General features: G+C 42.1%; 2 protein-coding genes across 3 annotated transcripts in view; one reads left to right on the top strand and one right to left on the bottom strand.

The window, feature by feature from the left end:
• The window catches only part of Cfap61 (cilia and flagella associated protein 61), a 274,915-nt gene extending 273,448 nt beyond the window's left edge, over positions 1–1,467 (bottom strand). Inside the window, exon 1 of one of the 2 annotated variants that reach the window (XM_087189031.1) lies at positions 1,314–1,467. The gene's annotated coding sequence lies outside the window, so the exon portion shown is untranslated. The remainder of the gene's footprint in view (positions 1–1,313) is intronic. The other variant, XM_004841158.3, reaches the window with a different exon arrangement.
• Positions 1,425–17,420, top strand: Crnkl1 (crooked neck pre-mRNA splicing factor 1). Its single transcript, XM_004840894.4, has 13 exons — positions 1,425–1,592; positions 3,275–3,427; positions 4,184–4,275; positions 5,136–5,294; positions 5,745–6,090; positions 7,072–7,242; positions 11,694–11,885; positions 12,553–12,612; positions 13,129–13,209; positions 14,102–14,341; positions 15,506–15,607; positions 16,039–16,287; positions 17,201–17,420. Exons 1-13 carry the CDS (start codon positions 1,542–1,544, stop codon positions 17,366–17,368), a joined length of 2,064 nt encoding a protein of 687 aa, XP_004840951.1. The 5' UTR covers positions 1,425–1,541; the 3' UTR covers positions 17,369–17,420.
• The last annotated feature ends 1,193 nt before the right edge of the window (positions 17,421–18,613 follow it).

The following is an 18,613-nucleotide window of genomic DNA, read 5'->3' on the forward strand; positions in this document are numbered from 1 at the left end:
AAAAGTTCTGTGGGGGCCAGGGATTTAGCTCAGTGGTTCTGCCACCTGCTGTGCAAGCGCAAGGACATGAGTTCTATCCCCAGTACAAAAAAAAAAAAAGTCTGTGGCCAAATGAGTGCAGGAAAAGTCTCCCTGAGGGGTCAGCTCAGCCACTGGTATGGCTGGAAGTATCCCCCAGAAGCACATGTGCTTGGTCATCTGCCTACAGCACTCCTGGGAGGTGTCAGAACCTTTAGGAGGACAGGTGTATTGGAAGGAAGCTGAGTCACCAGGGATTGCCCTTGAGGGGATAATGGAACTTGGGCCTTCTCTCTCTCTCTCTCTCTCTCTCTCTCTCTCTCTCTCTCTCTCTCTCTCTCTCTCTCTCTCTCTCTCTTTCAGGTCTCCTCCTCTGTCATATACTCCCACCAGGAGATACAGGGATGCCACAGGCCAAAGCAATAGGGCCACGCAGCCATGCACCAAAACCTTTGAAACTGTGAGCCAAAATAAACCTTTCCTCCTGGTAAGCTGATACCTCAGGTATTTCATCACAGTGACGGAAAGTCTTGATAGGAAACCCCCACCCCATTGTAAAAGGCACTCAGTAGTCATGACTACAGCTATGTTGTAAATTCTCCAGACCATAAGGGTCTTGAAAAGTCCTGCCAGAACTTCCTGCTCCCTTTCTGCTCGTCTGCTTGTGTAACCCTTGCCTGCTATTTCCTTGAGCATCCTTGGCTGCTGTTTCCTCTCCAATAAGAAAAGGCTCCATTGGGCCGGGGATTTAGCTCAGTGGTTTCGCCGCCTGCTGCGCAAGCGCAAGGACCGGAGTTCGATCCCCGGTACCAAAAAAAAAAAGAAAAAGAAAAAAGGCTCCATAGAAAGATAAAAGTATAAAAATGAAAATAAACTTCTGTTCGATGCTCTCAAGGCGACAGAAATCCCTTGCTGAGACACTGACAAAGCTGCTTTTGCTCCTATCTCCGTGTCCAAGTGCTCTGTCCAGGTATTCCACCTTTTCTTCTGCTTCAAACGAACACAACCATTTAAGGCTTTCAGAAGCTCCATACTAGTGATGTGGTTTCCCAATCCTTTCTGAGCAGAATCTTTAATGGCAGCAACAGTGGAGAAAAGTTCTACAAAGACACTGAAATGCTGACTGGAATAGGAGGGCATAACAGGACTTTAACCTCTCTCAGTTTCTCAGTCTGTCTTTCTCTCTCTCCTTTCTCTCAAAAGAAAATGGATTTATTATATACTTATCAGTGAACTTAAAAACAGGGAAATTCGTTTTCAGTAACATTGCCCCGCGGCAAGAGCCGCGGACCCACCTCTCCAAAGGCCTCACTCCACTCCAACTCCGGAAGGACGCCCGGCCTGGTTACCACGGAAACGGCACCGCCTCCGTCGCGGTGCGTGCGTGATGTCAGAGGTCAGCGGTAAGTTCCGCTTCCGGTTACGGGCCCACCTTGTTTTTAACTTCGGCAGTCGGCGAGCACTCGGAGCGAGTTTTTGGTGTTTGGCTTGGGCGTAGATCCCCTGAGGTTGGCCCCGCCAACATGGCGGCCTCCACAGCGGCCGGGAAGCAGCGAATTCCCAAGGTGGCCAAGGTAGATGACGGCGGGGACGGCAGAGGCCAGGAGAGGATGCCCGGGCGGAGGAGTGCTGTTCCGGGAGGCTCCCCCGGGCCCAAGGGGGAGACCTGAGGGATGCTGTCATCTCCAGAGGTCGTGCCCCCGCACAGCGCTACTCGCGGGCGGAGCTTGCTTTCGAGGGAGGAGGAGCTTTGCATCTATCAGTACCCAAGGGAAACTCAAACTGCTGTGTCTTGCATCCTCGCCAGTGTAGCTGGGCTCAGGGCTGAGCGAGGGGTCTTCGGTCAGCCTCGCTGAGGACATCACATTTCAGCTGAAAGTAAAGGCTGGATGGGAGTTAGTGCAGCAGATAGTGGAGAGTTTGAGAGTAGATGGCATAATATGAGCTACTTAAACGGCGGGTTTATTTGATGGTTTCATCGTTGCCTGATGCTGACCAAGGACTGAATACGTGGCAGGCCTGGTCCTCAGCTTTTACAGATACTTTTCCTCCAGTCTGTTACTTTCAGCTCAGAGCTCCCTCGAGCCTGACCTTTAAGCATCTTGTTTAGATGACTTTCACAGGTTCGTATATAAAACACTTAGCACTCGTTAAATAAAAGCTATCATTGTTCCACACATGATATTGTCATATTTCTTATAAGCCAATTCCATAACTACTTTTTTTGGTCGAGATATGGTCACACCATGTTGCCCAGGGGGCTCTAATTATCCACGTGCCTTAGCCTCTCTGGTAGCTGGGACTCCATGCTTGCACCACCATACCTGGCTTTTCGATTCCATAAAATTTTATTGGGCACCACTGGTTCAACAAAAATTGGAAGACAGCTACATAATGTAATTTAAACTTGTCTCATAGCCAAATTTTAAAAAGCAAAATCAGGTGACATTAATTTTAATAATATATTTTACTTAATCTAATATATCTAATATAATTTCAACATGTGATCAATATAAAAAAGTTTAATGAGGTAATTTGGTCTTTTTTTGTATACTAACTTTTACAAGCCAGTGTGTATTTTACACTTACAGCCCATCCCACTTTGGCCTCACAAAACGACTTGTAGCCACTGTGTTGGACAGCATAGCTCTGAGATCTCAAGAAACTTAGAGTCTAATGATAACAGAATAAGTTTAAATTGATTTAAAATACTGGGTATGGTGGTGCATGCCTATAATGCCAGCACTTGGGAGGCTGAGGCAGGAGAATCAACATGAGTTTGAGGCCAGCCTGGGCTAGTGAGCCTGCACCACAAAGTGAGACCGAGACCACATCAATCAATCAGTCAGTTGACTTAAAGTATTATGAAGAACCCAACCAAGTTGTCCACTAGGAGGATTAAAATAAGTTGAAGAATTCTGTAAATCGAGGCTGTTTACATCTTGATAAAGCAAAGCCTGTAGTGAGAATTACCTAGATAGCCATAGAGTTTATTATGCTCGGCTAAAAGGGAAAATTTCCTTTTTTATTTTTGTCACCTTTTTCTCTTGAGACTTTTAACTATTTATAATGCATACTATGTATGAGATAGAAAACACAAATTTTAATTAGCCTCATGGAGAAATGTGAATATGTCATACAAAAAAGGCATCTTGTAATCATACTTAAGAAGCTCACATCCTAAAAAGTGTATGCTTGTTTCTTAAACCTTGTACAAAGCTTCTACCAAAAATAGAAATGTCTTCTTTCCTAAAAGGTAAAAAACAAAGCCCCAGCTGAAGTACAGATAACTGCTGAGCAACTCTTAAGAGAAGCCAAGGAAAGAGAACTTGAGCTTCTGCCACCTCCACCTCAGCAGAAGATCACAGATGAAGAAGAATTAAACGATTACAAGCTAAGGAAAAGGAAGGTCAGTCAGCATGGTATCTTTCAGTCTGTCAAATTGGTGTGAGTCTGTAACATATGAGGAGATTAGTGTTTGTAACCACTTGAATAATATTATTGATTATTGCATTTCATTGACTGGTTTAAAATATACCATGAGTGGTCTGTTTAAAAGAAATTAAATCTGCCAGAGACATGATTTTTGGTGTTGAACTAAGATGGGTGGCTATTTGACAGATGGAACCATTGACACTTGGAAGAGCGGTATAGGCCACCTGGCAGGGCTACACTGGGCATTTCTGTCTGTGCTTCAGGAGCTGCCATCTGGAAGGAACCATGAGAAGCCTGTGGGGTTTGATTAGACCTCTAGAGTACGGATTATTTTAAACCACTAATCCAGTTGTATCTGCTTAATTATTATTTTCAATGAAACATATAAAATTCTAAGAATTACTAAGAGGATTTAAAGTAATAGTCAAAAATGTTTTCTTCTGAAGAACATACTAAAGTATATGGTGTCATGAGCAACAGGAGAAAATAGCAACAAATCTGCTAATTCTTGATAGCAATAGTTTTCTCTGTATTTACATGGAAGACTTTAAAAGCTATTTGTGATTGTAACCTCTCACAGTGAGTTGCTTATTCCTCAAGGGTGCCTGGATGTAGTTTTCTTAAATAAGAATAAAATGAATACCTTCTTAGTACGAAGTTTACAATAGACAAAGGGTGGTGTCATTTGTAGTCATTTTCCCATTAACTTAACCTTCTTGCCTTCTCCCAGACTTTTGAAGATAACATAAGAAAAAACAGGACTGTGATTAGTAACTGGATAAAGTACGCACAATGGGAAGAAAGTCTAAAGGAAATTCAAAGGTAAAATTATTGAGAGTACAATTTTGTATATAAGGACGTCACAAATTAACACAAAAATAAAGCAGAGATTATTGCTGATAGTGTAATTTCATGTGCAAAGATGTCATACATTAACAGGTTAAAAAGTAGAAAAAGTTAAGGCACAAGTTACAGAGTGTGCCTTTGGTGACTGTTGTCAACTTGTGTCCCATGGAACCCCATGGTTACTCTGAGAGGCCTCAGAGGCACTAAAATATTGATCCAAGGGAATGAGGGATCTGGGTCTTGCCAACACACTATAAATAGAGAAACGTGCAGTCTGCTGTATTTGTCTGCTTTCTATATTACTGAGATATCAAAAGTAAAAGTACTCTGCTGAAAACCAACACTCAGTGAGACAAAAATTGCAACCCATCCCTTCCTGTCATCCAGCCTTTCTGGATTCACCTTCATTCCTCTGCCTCCGCTGTCATGTGTAACTTGCTGCTCCCTGAACACATCATTCCTCCTGCTGTGACACTTGGCAGTGCTATGCAGTGGAGTAGCACCCTTCCCACCAGCATGGGCCTCCTGGCCAGCCAGAACTCTCCTCAAGTTCACAACTCTGGTGACACCTACTCCTCAGACTGTTCCTCCAGACATTGCTTCTTCCACCCTGCTTCCCATGTAGATCTGACAATCATGTTTTATCATGTTGCATTATAGTTACATGCTCATCTGTCATTCTTGTAGACTTTGTAAGGTACCAGAGAATATCCTATCTGCTCATGTTTTATCCCCAGAGCCCAGCTATGGTAAATGCTCAGTAAGATGCAGTAGCTTGAACTAACTGCTACACATGTTGTATGTACTGTTTCTCATACCCTCCAAATCTTCTTAAGGGCTCGATCCATATACGAGCGTGCTTTAGATGTAGACTATCGAAATATCACACTGTGGCTGAAATATGCAGAAATGGAAATGAAGAACCGCCAAGTCAACCACGCCCGAAACATCTGGGACCGGGCCATAACAACTCTGCCGAGAGTCAACCAATTCTGGTAAGTTCCTCATCTAACAAAACAGCATTTGTAGACTAGAAAAGTTCCACACTTTTGTATATTTATTTTATTTACATAGTTGTCATCATTGTGTGTAATTAACATCCTATTTTTTCTTTAAACATACTCTAAATGCTTTTTAATGTCTCATAGTCTGTTAAGTCATAATCCTAATGTTTAATAAGAAATCAAAGCTAAAACTTTGTAATCTTTTGTGCATAAGAAACTTCTTGTTGAACTCTGCAATTTTTAAGAAAACATCCCCATTTTTCCTCAGTGGTGCATCATTTTTCAGGTTTATGTTTAAATAAGAAAACATGTTTGATTTAAGGTTGGGCAAGATAAAACTTTGATCTTCCTCCCATTTAACAAAGGAAGGTCTAGAGATTCCAAAGATCTTTTTTTCCCGTAAGTCACCCTCACTGCTGTTTTCGGATGGCTCTCTTACAGGTACAAGTATACGTACATGGAGGAGATGCTGGGCAATGTGCCGGGAGCCCGGCAAGTGTTTGAGCGCTGGATGGAATGGCAGCCTGAGGAGCAGGCCTGGCACTCCTACATCAACTTTGAGCTGAGGTACAAGGAGGTGGAGCGGGCCCGCACCATCTATGAGCGCTTTGTCCTTGTGCACCCTGATGTGAAAAACTGGATCAAGTACGCCCGCTTCGAAGAGAAACATGCTTACTTTGCCCATGCCCGGAAAGTATACGAGAGAGCGGTGGAATTCTTTGGAGATGAACACATGGATGAACACCTTTATGTTGCTTTTGCCAGATTTGAAGAAAATCAGAAAGAAGTAAGTACTTCAAGAACTTGATGACATTGCAAAACCGCTTCAAAAGGTGACATTGGGTGTGCGATGAGTTGTTTTCCATTTTCTGTTATTCACTTACCCTTATAGAAACATAATTCCATAGAGAAAACAGCATACATCTGTGGCAGAAGTGCAGCTAGGACCTGAGTGGTGCAGTGTAACTAATTTTGTTGTCTTTGTTTGAAAGTTAACCATTCAAACTTTGGAGAGGGAGTATGATTACATATGCTTTATATTTTAGAGAGCCCCTGGCTGCCTCCTGGACAATATGTTGGCAGGGGAGGCCGTAAAAGTAGAACCAGGCAAGGCCTGGGGGAGCCTATTGAAATGGTCCAGCATAGAATATTTCAATATATATGCTAACTTGTTTCATTTATAGTACTAGTTTATCCTAATTGGTTGAAAAGAAAGTTTTTATTACCTGTTTGTTTCTTTTTTGTCATAATCTTTTTGGTTTATATCTTGTACTAAGTAACTGCTTTGAAGATAATGATAGTGTAATGACTTGTTATTCTCTTATTATTTGGTTATGAAATTTTGGTTTTTCGTAAAATAAAAATGGTCAGCGAGGGTGGGGAGGATAGGGCTGTGTTAAAAGAGTTGGAGGAGTGAAGAGAGGAGAGAGCAGTGGAAGCAGAGAGGACCCTGGGTTTGGTATGAGCCTGTGTGTGACCACTGGTGTCTCCTGCTCAGACCAGGGAGCCTGGAAAGACCCCGGCTCTGTGGGGCAAAAGAATACCCGCTAGCTCCTGCTAAGAGCTTTGCCCCAAACCTCCAGCTGGCAGCTCTAAGCAGACAGCATTGAGTGAGGAGCTCAGAGATAGTGCAGTCCTTCCTGACAGATAAGTCTCAGGTCAGTGCCTCAGCATCTGACCTAGAGGTCATGTTTATGGCACAGTCTCCAGGCTGTGACTAGAACAAGCATATTGTGTCATGGATGCTAACTGTGATATCTGCTTTTAGTTCGAAAGGGTGCGAGTCATCTACAAGTACGCTCTGGATAGAATCCCAAAACATGAGGCCCAAGAACTCTTTAAAAACTACACCATCTTTGAGAAGAAGTTCGGCGACAGGCGGGGCATTGAAGACATCATCGTGAGCAAGCGGAGGTTCCAGTATGAGGAGGAAGTGAAGGTGGGTGCCGGGGAAAGGACTGGCTCTCAGGATTGAGCTGAGAGATCCCTGCAGGCCACAGCCAGGGCGGGTGGAACACCAGGTTAACGGCAGACTGGCAGCTCCTTCAGACCAGGTACTGGAGAAGGCACACAGCCCGGTCCCTACTTGGATGTGCTCTGCCACTCATTGTGCTTGTTGACTGCACACCATCGAAAAGCAATGTGGATCTAAGGTCAGTTCTGGAAGAAGGTGGGGCAGAGGAGTCAGGATTGATTCCAGACCTCCAGCCTAACTGCAGAATGAGACATGCATGCTAGCTCTGGTCCCATTCCCAGCTTTATCTGTATTTAGGTATCTCTAAGCACAGGACTAAGGCTGGTGCTAAATAAGGTAGTAAATGACTGAGATATGGTCAAGATAAATCACTACCAATTGGAAAAGTAGGATTCACATTTGTGAGCATAGTATAATTCCACTGTCATTTTATTATAAACATATGTCATTTAAATAAATATGCATTAGTATTAAGATAGGTGTCTTGTTATTGAGTAGTCATCTTAGGAGTCATGGCTCTAGAAAGAGGGGCTTTGCTGAGGGACTCCCAGCCAGTGCCTTGCCCTCTGTGTTCCTTTTCCTTTTCTGTTTATACTCTCAGGAGTACGGTGTTTTTTGGGTTTTTTTTGTTTTTTGTTTTTTTTTCCCTATTAACTTTATTGGTACATTTTAGGTATAAAATACAGTTACATTCATCATTGGGATCTTGTACCATTACATGAGTCTCTTGGTTCTTATTTTTTTTCCCCTTCCCTTGCCCTCCCTTCACCCCCTCCACCCTTCCCTATTTGCAAAGACCTTGTGTCCATTTTTTTCCTCTTCTCATATTTTTTCCTTTCCCTTTTTTCCCTTTCCCTACCCCTCCCAATTCCCCTGCTCTTTTAGACCTTTTCTTCCTGTTACACAATATCAGTTATACATTTTTAAAATTACAATATTAAGATCTAGGAGGCATTACCACAGATTTTACAGAATTTAAAAGGATATAGAAAGCATATTACAAAAATCTGTTTTGAAATAAATTTGACAACTTCTAAGAAGTAACTTAGAAGACAAATTAATGAAACTAACTCTGGAGGAAATATAAAATTTGAATAGCATCTATTAAAGAAAGTATATTCCTAGCTTGAAAACCTACCTATATGACAACAGCAGGCTCATAAACATTTTAACTGATAAATTATATCAAACATTTAAAGCAGAAAAAAGAAGGAACACTTCTTCCCTCATTTTAGGAAATCAACATTGTGCTAATCCTAAAACTGGATAAAGATAATAGAAGAAAAAGGTATGAACATAGATAGAAATTTGTTTAACAAAACAAACTCTTAGAAGTCAGATCTGGCAGTATGTAGAAAGTGGTTTTGTTATAGGGATGGCAGTGTTGGTTCAGCATTGGAAGATCCACCCCCAAAAGTCATCATTTTAATAGAGGAAAGGAGAAAGCCATATGATCCTGTCACTAGTTGGAGAAAGAGTATTGGACTAAATTCTACAGTTGTTCATGGTAAAAGCTATCAGGAGACTAGAAGTAGAACAGAACCTTCTCAACAGATCAAAGACATGTACTCCATACTTCCAACAAAAACTCCTTCTATAAATGGAGACAATACAATGCTTTCTCCCTAAAGTGCGGAACAAGGGCATATATGCCTACTCTTCATCTGTCCATTAGACTTTGAAACATAGGTCTAAACCAAAATAGTCTGGCAATAAAATGACACAACTAGGATAGGATTGGCACGGCAGAAGCAAAATCTTTATATGTAGATGAAATGATCATCTACAGAGAAAATACTAAGAAATCTCTAGGAGCCCCTAGAACTTGTACTTGAATTTAGCAGGATTAGAAAACACAAGGTATATATAAAAATTCAGGTCTTTGTATACTTGCTATAAATGAAGAACTGGATATTGAAATTTAAAAGTTATGTAGGAGTACAAAGGACCCAGAAAAGCCAAAAACAAAAACAAAAACAGTGTTGGAAGACATTTAGCACCCAATTTTAAGACTTCTTCTAAAGCTACAGTAATCAAGGCAGTGTTGGTGTAAGGAAAGACATATAGATCATTTGAATAAAACAGAGAATCTAGAAATAGAACCACACATATATGGTCCACTGAGTTTTGAAAGATTATTTAACATTAGCATTTTATAGAATATAAACTTGATTCAGGAGCCGAGGAAGAGATAGTGTCTTCAGCAAATGGCACTAGGACACCTGGTATCTGTATATAAAAAATTAATCTCAACCCTTTTTTTCCATACATGAAAATAACTTGAAGGGATCTATGAACCTAAATAAGAAAGCCTAAAAGTATAAAACTTTAAGAAGAAATTATAAGGGAAAATATTTATGAATTCAGGGTAGGCAAGAACTACCTAGGATACAAAAACCATGATGTATAAAAGAAAAAAAAATTGATAAATGAGATTCCATCAAAATTTAGAACTTTAAATGACATCATTAAAATGAAAAGTAGTCCTTAAAACAGACCGTATGTACAATGCATATAACCTATGAGCAGAATATATAAAGAATTCTTAGAGGTCATTAACAGACAACCCAATTAAAATGTAGACATAAGAAGATGATAAATAGCCAGTATAGCACAAGGAATGGTGTGCAGCTCTAGAATTAGAAAAATACTAATCAGTACAATAATAAGATTGAATTATACACTCATTAGGGAGATAAAGTCAAAAGTTTTAAAAGCCTTGTCATGACTTTTTCTTTTTGTTGGATTCTCCCCCTTTGCAATTAATTTGTCAGGCCGAATGGATTCATTCTGCTGGGTTTCCTGGGGTTGTGATCCTCATTGTCTTTTCCTAGGGTATTGTCTAAAATTTTTTGGAGTGCCGGTTTGGTATTCATGAAGTTCCTGAGGTGCTCTTTATCATGAAAGTATCTTATTTCTCCATCAATTTTGAAAGATAGTTTTGCAGGGTACATCAATCTGGGTTGGAGGCTGTTTTCCTTTAGGGCTTTAAATACATCACTCCAAGCTCTTCTTGCCTTGAGGGTTTGCATTGAGAAGTCTGCTGTGATTCTGATGGACTTTCCTTTGTATGTGATTTGTTTCTTTTCTCTCACTGCTTGTAGAATTTTATTCTTCTGTTGGATTTCTGGAATCCTAACTACTATATGCCTATGTGTAGATTTTTTTTGATTAAGGCTAGCTGGAGTCCTATATGCCTCACCTATCTGTATGTCAAGTTCTTTTCCCCTGCTTGGGAAGTTTTCTGCCATCACCTCTGTGAAGAGTTTTTTTATGTCATCTGCACTCTCTCCTGTTTCTTCATTGACTCCAATCAGTCTTATGTTATTCTTCTTTGCATGGTCTAGCAGCTGCTGGATTGATTTCTCATGTTCCCTCACAATTTTAAAGCAATTTTTCTTTTCCTCCTCACTAATTGCAATCTTATCTTCTATATGTGAAATTCTATCCTCACATTGGTTCATTCTGCTGCGCAGACTTTCAATGGCGTTTTTAATCTCTTGGAAATCTGTTTGTATCTGTTTTATGGATTCCATTTATTTCCTATGTTGGGAATCCATCATGTTCCTCAGATCCTCTATTTTTTTATCTGTGTCCTCTCTAGATTTATTAATCATGTCTTGCACCATGAGCACAATCTTTGCTGTTATCTGAGTAATTATTTCTGATTTCATTTTTCCCAGATCCTCTTTTGTTGCCAGTTCAGAGAGTCCAGGTGGTTGAGTATCAGAGTGTTCCATCTTGTTTCCCTTTGGGTTTTCTGGAGGTGATCTGGAAGTCTGTTTTTGAGGCTTGTTTATGTGTCTTCTCATTTCCACGGGGGGGGGGGGGGAGCTGCTTCTGGTGCCCACGTGGGTCACCTTCTTTGCCCTAGGAGCTTGGGATGGCAGAGGAGGAGCTTCCTTCTGGGTGCTGGGACCAGCTCAGCTTCTCTGCCCTAGAAGCTTGGGATGGCGGTGGAGGAGCTTCCTTCCGGGTGCTGGAACAGGCTGAGCTTCACTGCCCTAGGAGCCTGGGATGGAGGCGGGGAACTTCCTTCCGGGTGCTGGGACCGGCTCACCTTCTTGGCCCTAGGAGCCTGGGATGGCAGCAGGGGAGCTTCCTTCCAGGTGCTGGGACTGGCTCACCTTCTTGGCCCTAGGAGCCTGGGATGGAGGCGGGGGAGCTTCCTTCCAGGTGCTGTGCCCAGCTGAGCTTCACTGCCCTAGGAGCCTGGGATGGAGGTGGGGAGCTTCCTTCAGGGTGCTGGGACCAGCTGAGCTTCACTGAGGAGTATGGTGTTTTTAAAGTGAGATTATGAGTAAAATCTAGGGAACAAATTACTAACTAGAAAGAGACTCTGGTCCTCCTTTTAGCTTACATAGCTGGGAGTGGACCTCTTGATTTCATTTCACTGATGAGCTGCTTGTCTCCAGGCTAATCCACACAATTACGATGCATGGTTCGATTACTTGCGCTTGGTGGAAAGTGACGCCGAAGCTGAGACTGTGCGTGAAGTCTATGAGAGAGCGATTGCCAACGTCCCGCCCATCCCAGAGAAGCGGCACTGGAAGCGCTACATCTACCTGTGGATCAACTATGCACTCTATGAGGAGCTGGAAGCAAAGGTGAGACACTGCTCCCCTTGGACTCAGCTCCCTTCTGGAGGGTAGCAGATGCTGGTTACAATCCCCAAAAGCAAAGACATTGAGTTGTAAATTCTTATAGGCCTCTCTCTGTGATATTTTAGACTCTCTGCCTATTCTGGATAAAAGTGGGGCTTTTTTGGTTTATTTTGTTGTTTAAACCTTGAGGCTCAAGATGTCATCTGGAATTTGATAGGGATCAATGAACCAACCCTTCCTTAATTACATACAGTTTCCTGGGTGTTCTCACAAATAAGGACCACAAATAGATTCTGTGTTTTTGCTTTCTGTAAAAAATTAAGTGGTATTTTCAGAAATTGGTTGACAGGAAAAGATTAACCAACCTCCTCTTCTTCATCTGAGGCTATAAAACATCTTTGTTTCTATCAGGCAAAAAGCCTTTCTGCTAAGAAGCACTTAGAGTTTGATGGCTTTATTGTTGGTGATTCTTAAACCAAAGTTTGATGGCCAAAGGTGGTTTAAACTTGTGACTGTAAATGGAATCAGGGTTTGACAGTAGCAACTTGAGCAAAGATACTGAATGTTGGGACTATACATTTTGTTATTGGCATTCATAAAATTAGTAAGTAATAGATTAGTCTTAGCAACAGACTTCAGTATTTTGTGAAATTTTCTTATTTTGATAAAGGACCCTGAAAGGACAAGACAAGTTTATCGAGCCACTTTGGAACTAATTCCACACAAAAAGGTATGTATGCTTGAAAGTGTTGAGTCTCAACCCAGCCAAAATTCCCTTTTGATACTTGTGAATGAAAATATTTATTGACTCTTTCCCTATGCTTGGCACCATGGAAAACATAAGAACAAATGTGCTCCTTATCTCTGAAAATAGCATGTAATAGAGACGATCCTGTAGAGATTCAGAGGAGGTGGGGAAAGTTGAATGGACAGAATGGAAGGAGGAAGGCACGCTGCATGGTGTGGGTGGACACATAAGGCGAGGTTTGCAGGTAGCAGAGTGCCTGCATGCATGGATGAAGGTGTGCCCTTTCTGGGATGGTTGAGATGTCAGCACCACCATGTTTCCCAGCATGAGAAAGGAAATGTGTTTCCTGCTCTAGAAGTGTCCCCAAGGTACCTTCCTACATAGAGGCAGGATGTTCTGCCTGCCTAAGGCAGCCCATAAAACAGGGCCTGGTCTGAGGTGAGGCTGCTGTGTTGGGACATACAGTAACATCAGTCTCTTTGTGTTTTTGTTTTCTAGTTCACATTTGCCAAAATGTGGTTATATTATGCACAGTTTGAAATAAGACAGAAAAATTTACCATTTGCCAGACGAGCTTTGGTAAGTAAAGATCAAGATGCCTCATTAAATTCTATGAGAAGGAAATTAGAATCCTAGTGCTTACAAATTTGTAATTCCTACTTAAAAAACAACAGACAAGCCAGGCGTGGTGGTGCACACCTGTAATCTCAGCATTCGAGAAGCTGAGGCAGGAGGATCACCATGAGTTCAAGGCCAACCTGGGCTACCTAGTGACTTCAAGGTCAGCATGAGCTACATAGTGAGACCCTGTTTCAAAAAAAACAACAGACATTTATATTTTCATAGCCAAGGACATGTTAGAAAACAGGTAGCCCTTGCAAAGACACTGGATGGCAATACTTAAATCATTTCAGTTATCCAGGGCAAATAAATGTTCTCTCAGCCCTGGGAATGTCTACAACTCTCAGTTATGAGATCTGTCCTCAGACAAATATGATCTTGTACAAAAATGGTGGTGTATGAGACACACTTTTGATAACTGTTCAACAATTTTGAGTGGGGTTAAATACTCTCTTTAAATACAGTTTTCGTCACATAAGCCATTCTCACCCTGGGCTTGGGCAGGAAGTCAGATCTGTTCTTTGGTTACCTTTTTATTTAAAGGGGGATTTTCCACATGTGAAATCCATGTTTCCTAGGGAATCTTAGCAAGTTGAAATAAATCTGGAGCATTGCCTCTCACCAGACACACAGCAGTGCCCCTGGGCCTTCTTGTCAGCTGCATGAATGAAAAAGGTTTCCTGGGGTCTTTTGTCCAGGCCAACAGTGTGATTGATAACCCAGGAGCCAGAATGGCACCCTGCAGGGTGTGTACTCAGCAGAGGACAGGCTTTGTCCTAGGATGCAGACACTGACAGTGCCCATTGACCCCACTAAGACATCACAGTGGCCTGGCCATTTTATTTTCCAGGGGACGGCCATAGGCAAATGTCCAAAGAACAAGTTATTTAAAGGTTACATAGAATTGGAGTTGCAGCTTCGAGAATTCGACAGATGCCGGAAGCTTTATGAAAAGTTCCTGGAATTTGGACCTGAAAATTGTACCTCCTGGATTAAGTTTGCCGAGTTAGAGACAATCCTTGGTGATATTGACAGAGCACGGGCCATCTATGAATTGGCTATCAGCCAGCCACGTCTAGACATGCCGGAGGTGAGGATCTAGGTGGAACTTAATTTTGTTTTAGCCACTTCTCGTAGTCTTGTAGACAGCCATCTGAATGTGCATTTTAGTGTAAAGATGTTCATATAATCTACAGTTGTTCCAGTTGTATTGGGATTTTTCTGTTCATAGGATATTAAGGGATATAGCCAGGATGAATTGGGATAGTACAGGGAATGGGATTAGCTCACTCCTTTCCTCTTTCCCTCTGAGAAAGCTAAAGGGATAGGAAAGAAGCCCTGGCACAGCAACCCCATCTGAAGAACAGGGAGTTGAGGTGAGGACTGCACACCCCTCTCTTCTCATACAGTTTTGCCAGGATTGGGCCCACAAGAGGCTTGGCTAAGCCATGGTGATCTTGGAATCACTGTTACTGGGTCCTGGAGTCCTAACCCAGCAGAGGTTTGGCTTGAGCCACACGGTGGCGCCAGACCACAGCTAGGACCTACTTTGATCTCACAGGCAACCAGAACCCACGCAGCCTTAGCATCTTACACTGTGACTTCGCATTGAATGGCTCAGGCCCCCGACCACAGCAAGTCAGGGCTTCGTGTACTGTTGGCCCCAGCTATGGGCCTCAGCTGTCCCCAAGACAGCCCACTACCAGGTGTCCAGATCATAGCACGTTCAGCCTTGTGCCCCAAGAGGCTGCACCTTGGAGGTAGGCTGCTGTTCAGTGAACACTTGTTGAGTTGAACTCAAATAGCAAGAAATTTTCTGGGGGGGGGGGGTAAGAACATACATACTGGCTAATCTGAGCCTAGTTCTTGGAAGTTAATTGTGTATGGCAGGATCATGAATGTACCTGGGAGAGTCACATTTCTCAGCTTTTTTTTTTTGAGTTGAACATTTGAAGGGCCAGGGATTTGGCTCAGTGGTTCCGCCGCCTGTCTTGCAAGCACAAGGACCTGAGTTTGATCCCAGGTACCAAAAAAAAAAAAAAGATATGGCTGAGTAGAACATTTGAAAAACTCCAAAAGAACCTAAAACTGAATCCAAGACCCTCTTCCCTATTCCTAGAATTCTAGCCATGTTTTTGGCAGGCTGTTGTTCAGTATAAGCCTCACTCCCCTGGATGTAGATAGTAGTTAAGCTGTGTTTTAGATGGGACATGTTGCCTTCTCAATCGTAGGGCTGACCTGTTATCTTTCTTAGGTGCTTTGGAAATCATACATTGATTTTGAAATTGAGCAGGAAGAAACTGAAAGAACACGAAATCTTTACCGACAGCTGCTTCAGCGGACACAACATGTCAAGGTATTCCATGCTTTGTAGATAGTCTTTGATTTTGCTTCCTCAGCAGTACTGAAAAAAATACTGTATTTCTGAATTTTAAGTGTCTAGAAAATTTATTTTAAATGACTTTTCTTGCTTTTGAAAAGAATTAGTAAGTCTTGGAGGACTTGGGGATGTCATGCTTTCCTAGGTCATTGCTTATACTATGTGTGAATATCCTGGATGTCACAGGATAGAAAAGATAAATTCTTTCCAGGATCTTGAGGCTGACAGGCACCTAACTGCATATAAAAGCAGATTGTTTCAATACTCAGTAATGAAGCGTTATTTAATGTGTTACATTCTGTGGAAAACTAGAAACCAACATATTCTCTTTAGATGTCATGAACTAGAAATTATTATCATTGTTATATCATTGTGGTTAATTTGTTTCCATAATAATTTTTGCTAAGGTATGGATCAGTTTTGCTCAGTTTGAATTGTCTTCCGGGAAAGAAGGAAGCATCACCAAATGCAGACAAATCTATGAAGAAGCTAACAAAACCATGCGGAACTGTGAAGAAAAGGAAGAGAGGCTTATGCTGCTGGAATCCTGGCGAAGCTTTGAAGATGAATTTGGAACCGCATCAGATAAAGAGAGAGTGGACAAACTAATGCCAGAGAAAGTCAAAAAGAGACGAAAAGTTCAGGCGGATGATGGGGTAAGAGCTGAGCCTTGGAGTTCAAGGCTTCTGACTTTGACAGCTGTGCTTTCCAGTGGCTTCTGTAGCCTTAGGATTCAAGCAGATAACCAGAGGACACAGTCAGAATGGCCAGGAAGGGTTGGTAAAGGCTTCTTGGTGATGCTTGGAGGGCAGGGGGCATGCAGTTCGTACCTTTTCTATAGCAGTAACAGGAAGTCAGTGTGGTAGGAAATGAGACTCTGCCCTCAGACAGGAGCCAATGCACAGGTGGCTTTGTAGGCAACAGGAGGGAGGATGATGGAAATCATCACAGGCTTTCTCACATGAAATGACAGCAGCTTACACAGGCGGATGAGAGGGACTGGGCTTGGAAGAAAACTTATCTAAGGCTGTTTCTGTATGCAAAGCGAGCACTGGTGTGTGAGGGCAATTAGGGGAGTGTTGGGAAGTCACATTGGTAGTCAAATGGTAGACTTTTGGAAGTGAGGATATGAGTGCAGATCAAGACAATAATGCATAGATTTAAGGGTCTGGTCTTGAATAAATGCTCCACAAAAAGCTTTAAACTTTCTGGGGGTGGGGATTTAGCTCAGTGGTTCCAGTGCCTGCCTCGCAAGCACAAGGTCCCGAGTTTGATCTCTGGTACAAAAAAAGCTTTGAAGTTTTCAGCTGTTAAACATAAGACTGCAAGATGGCACTGGAGATACTGTCTTGGTTGACTATGAAGGAGCCGTGCTTAGCTTTCACCGGTTTTCATTTCCCTCCCAGTGAGCACCAGTTACAGCCACTCCTAGTCTTTCAGGCCCAACTTTGTTGGGAGGTCTTCAGTAGGAGGTTTTCTTGTTTTGTAAAATGAGGACAAGTTGAATCAGAACTCTGAAACCTGAGTGTTTGAGCCCATTGTTTGCTTACCTTCATTTTGTCTCTGCAGTCTGACGCAGGCTGGGAAGAATACTATGATTACATCTTTCCTGAGGATGCTGCCAACCAGCCCAACCTCAAGCTGCTGGCCATGGCCAAACTCTGGAAGAAACAGCAGCAGGAAAAGGAGGCTGCTGAGCAGGATCCAGATAAGGACATCAATGAGAGTGAATCTTGATCTTTTTTATATCCATGAATGTTTTATTTTCATAAATTAATAGTTTGCAGTACTTATGACTCCTGGAAGTTTTTATATTTACTAGTAAGAATTGTTTGACTCTCTGGCACTTTTGAATTATTTTTAAAATGCTCTTGGGCTCACTTAGGGGGACTGCCGGAATTCTGTGATTCTGTATCTCTTCCCACATCCTGCTTTAGGAAATGTAGTCTCCATCTATTAAAGATGGGCCTGCAGACTTCCCAGTCTTTTTTAAAGAAAGTTTTCAGGTTACACTCTTAATTTTTCAGGTGTAGTTTTCTCTTGCTTATCTGCTTCTTAAAGGTATTATGCATTCATCTGAAACCTCTAAATTTACTGCCTTCAAAGTCACACAGACTGGAGTTCATTTCCCAACACTACACGTAGTGATGGTATATCCTGCCTTGCCTTGCCTTCCCTTCCTTTATCCTTCCCTTCCCTTCCCTTTCCTTTCCATTTCCTCAGAAAACGAGCTAGTACTGTGACAGCATGTTTTGAAGATTAGGTGCATCGCAAATGCTCATTGTTCCCAGCCATTTTCTAAGTATGTTCATTTTTTGTAGAACTGAATGTGCTTAGGTTGATTTTTAACATGTAAATATCCTTACCTTTTATAGCATCACTTATGCTAAGGGCTTTTTAAAACACTCCTTGGAGGGCTGGGGATTTAGCTTAGTGGTGTCACCACCTGCCTTGCAAGTGCAAGGTCCCTAGTTCAATCCCGGGTACCAAAAATAAAAAATAAATAAAAATTTAAAAAATAAAGTAAAACACTAGTTGGAAAGTGACTTGCAGTAACTATACTTCTGAAAAAGGTTTTTATTTTTTTACCAAGAACATTTTCCAGTTTCAGTTTTACTATCATCAGTTCCCTAAGCTGGTTGGGCTTTGTAATAGCTTGCTTAAAGAACAACAGCTTGTTTAAACTTTATACATGTGCTATAAACTGATTTTTTTGGGGAACTCCTAGATTTAAGTTTATACCGTGTTAATTGAGTCTCCTTATAACTGGGCTTCTTGGAGCCTTTGACCTGCTTCTGTACACATAGGGATGCTGCCCAATGGACTGTTTGGCACACTTCATAGAGTGCAGTTGTTTCTACCCAGAACCCCAGTCCCATCTCCCAGTGTGCCACAGTGCCGGGCTGTCTGCTCATGAGCCCTGCCTGCCACACTAAGCTTGCCCTTGGCTTAGACCATGTGGACAAACACCTCAGGTGACTC

This window comes from Heterocephalus glaber, unplaced genomic scaffold (assembly GCF_053883595.1).
Source record: "Heterocephalus glaber isolate CG9 unplaced genomic scaffold, H.glaber_assembly_v1.0 deba00001532, whole genome shotgun sequence".
Lineage (NCBI taxonomy): Eukaryota > Metazoa > Chordata > Mammalia > Rodentia > Bathyergidae > Heterocephalus > Heterocephalus glaber.

What these genes read in the sequence shown, in the direction of transcription:
- Crnkl1 (XM_004840894.4), top strand. Translation starts at nt 1,542, where the DNA reads ATGGCGGCCTCCACAGCGGCCGGGAAGCAGCGAATTCCCAAGGTGGCC. An exon ending in AGTCTAAAGGAAATTCAAAG is followed by an intron (nt 4,276 to 5,135) that starts GTAAAATTATTG and finishes AATCTTCTTAAG; the next exon opens with GGCTCGATCCATATACGAGC. An exon ending in CATTTGCCAGACGAGCTTTG is followed by an intron (nt 13,210 to 14,101) that starts GTAAGTAAAGAT and finishes TTTATTTTCCAG; the next exon opens with GGGACGGCCATAGGCAAATG.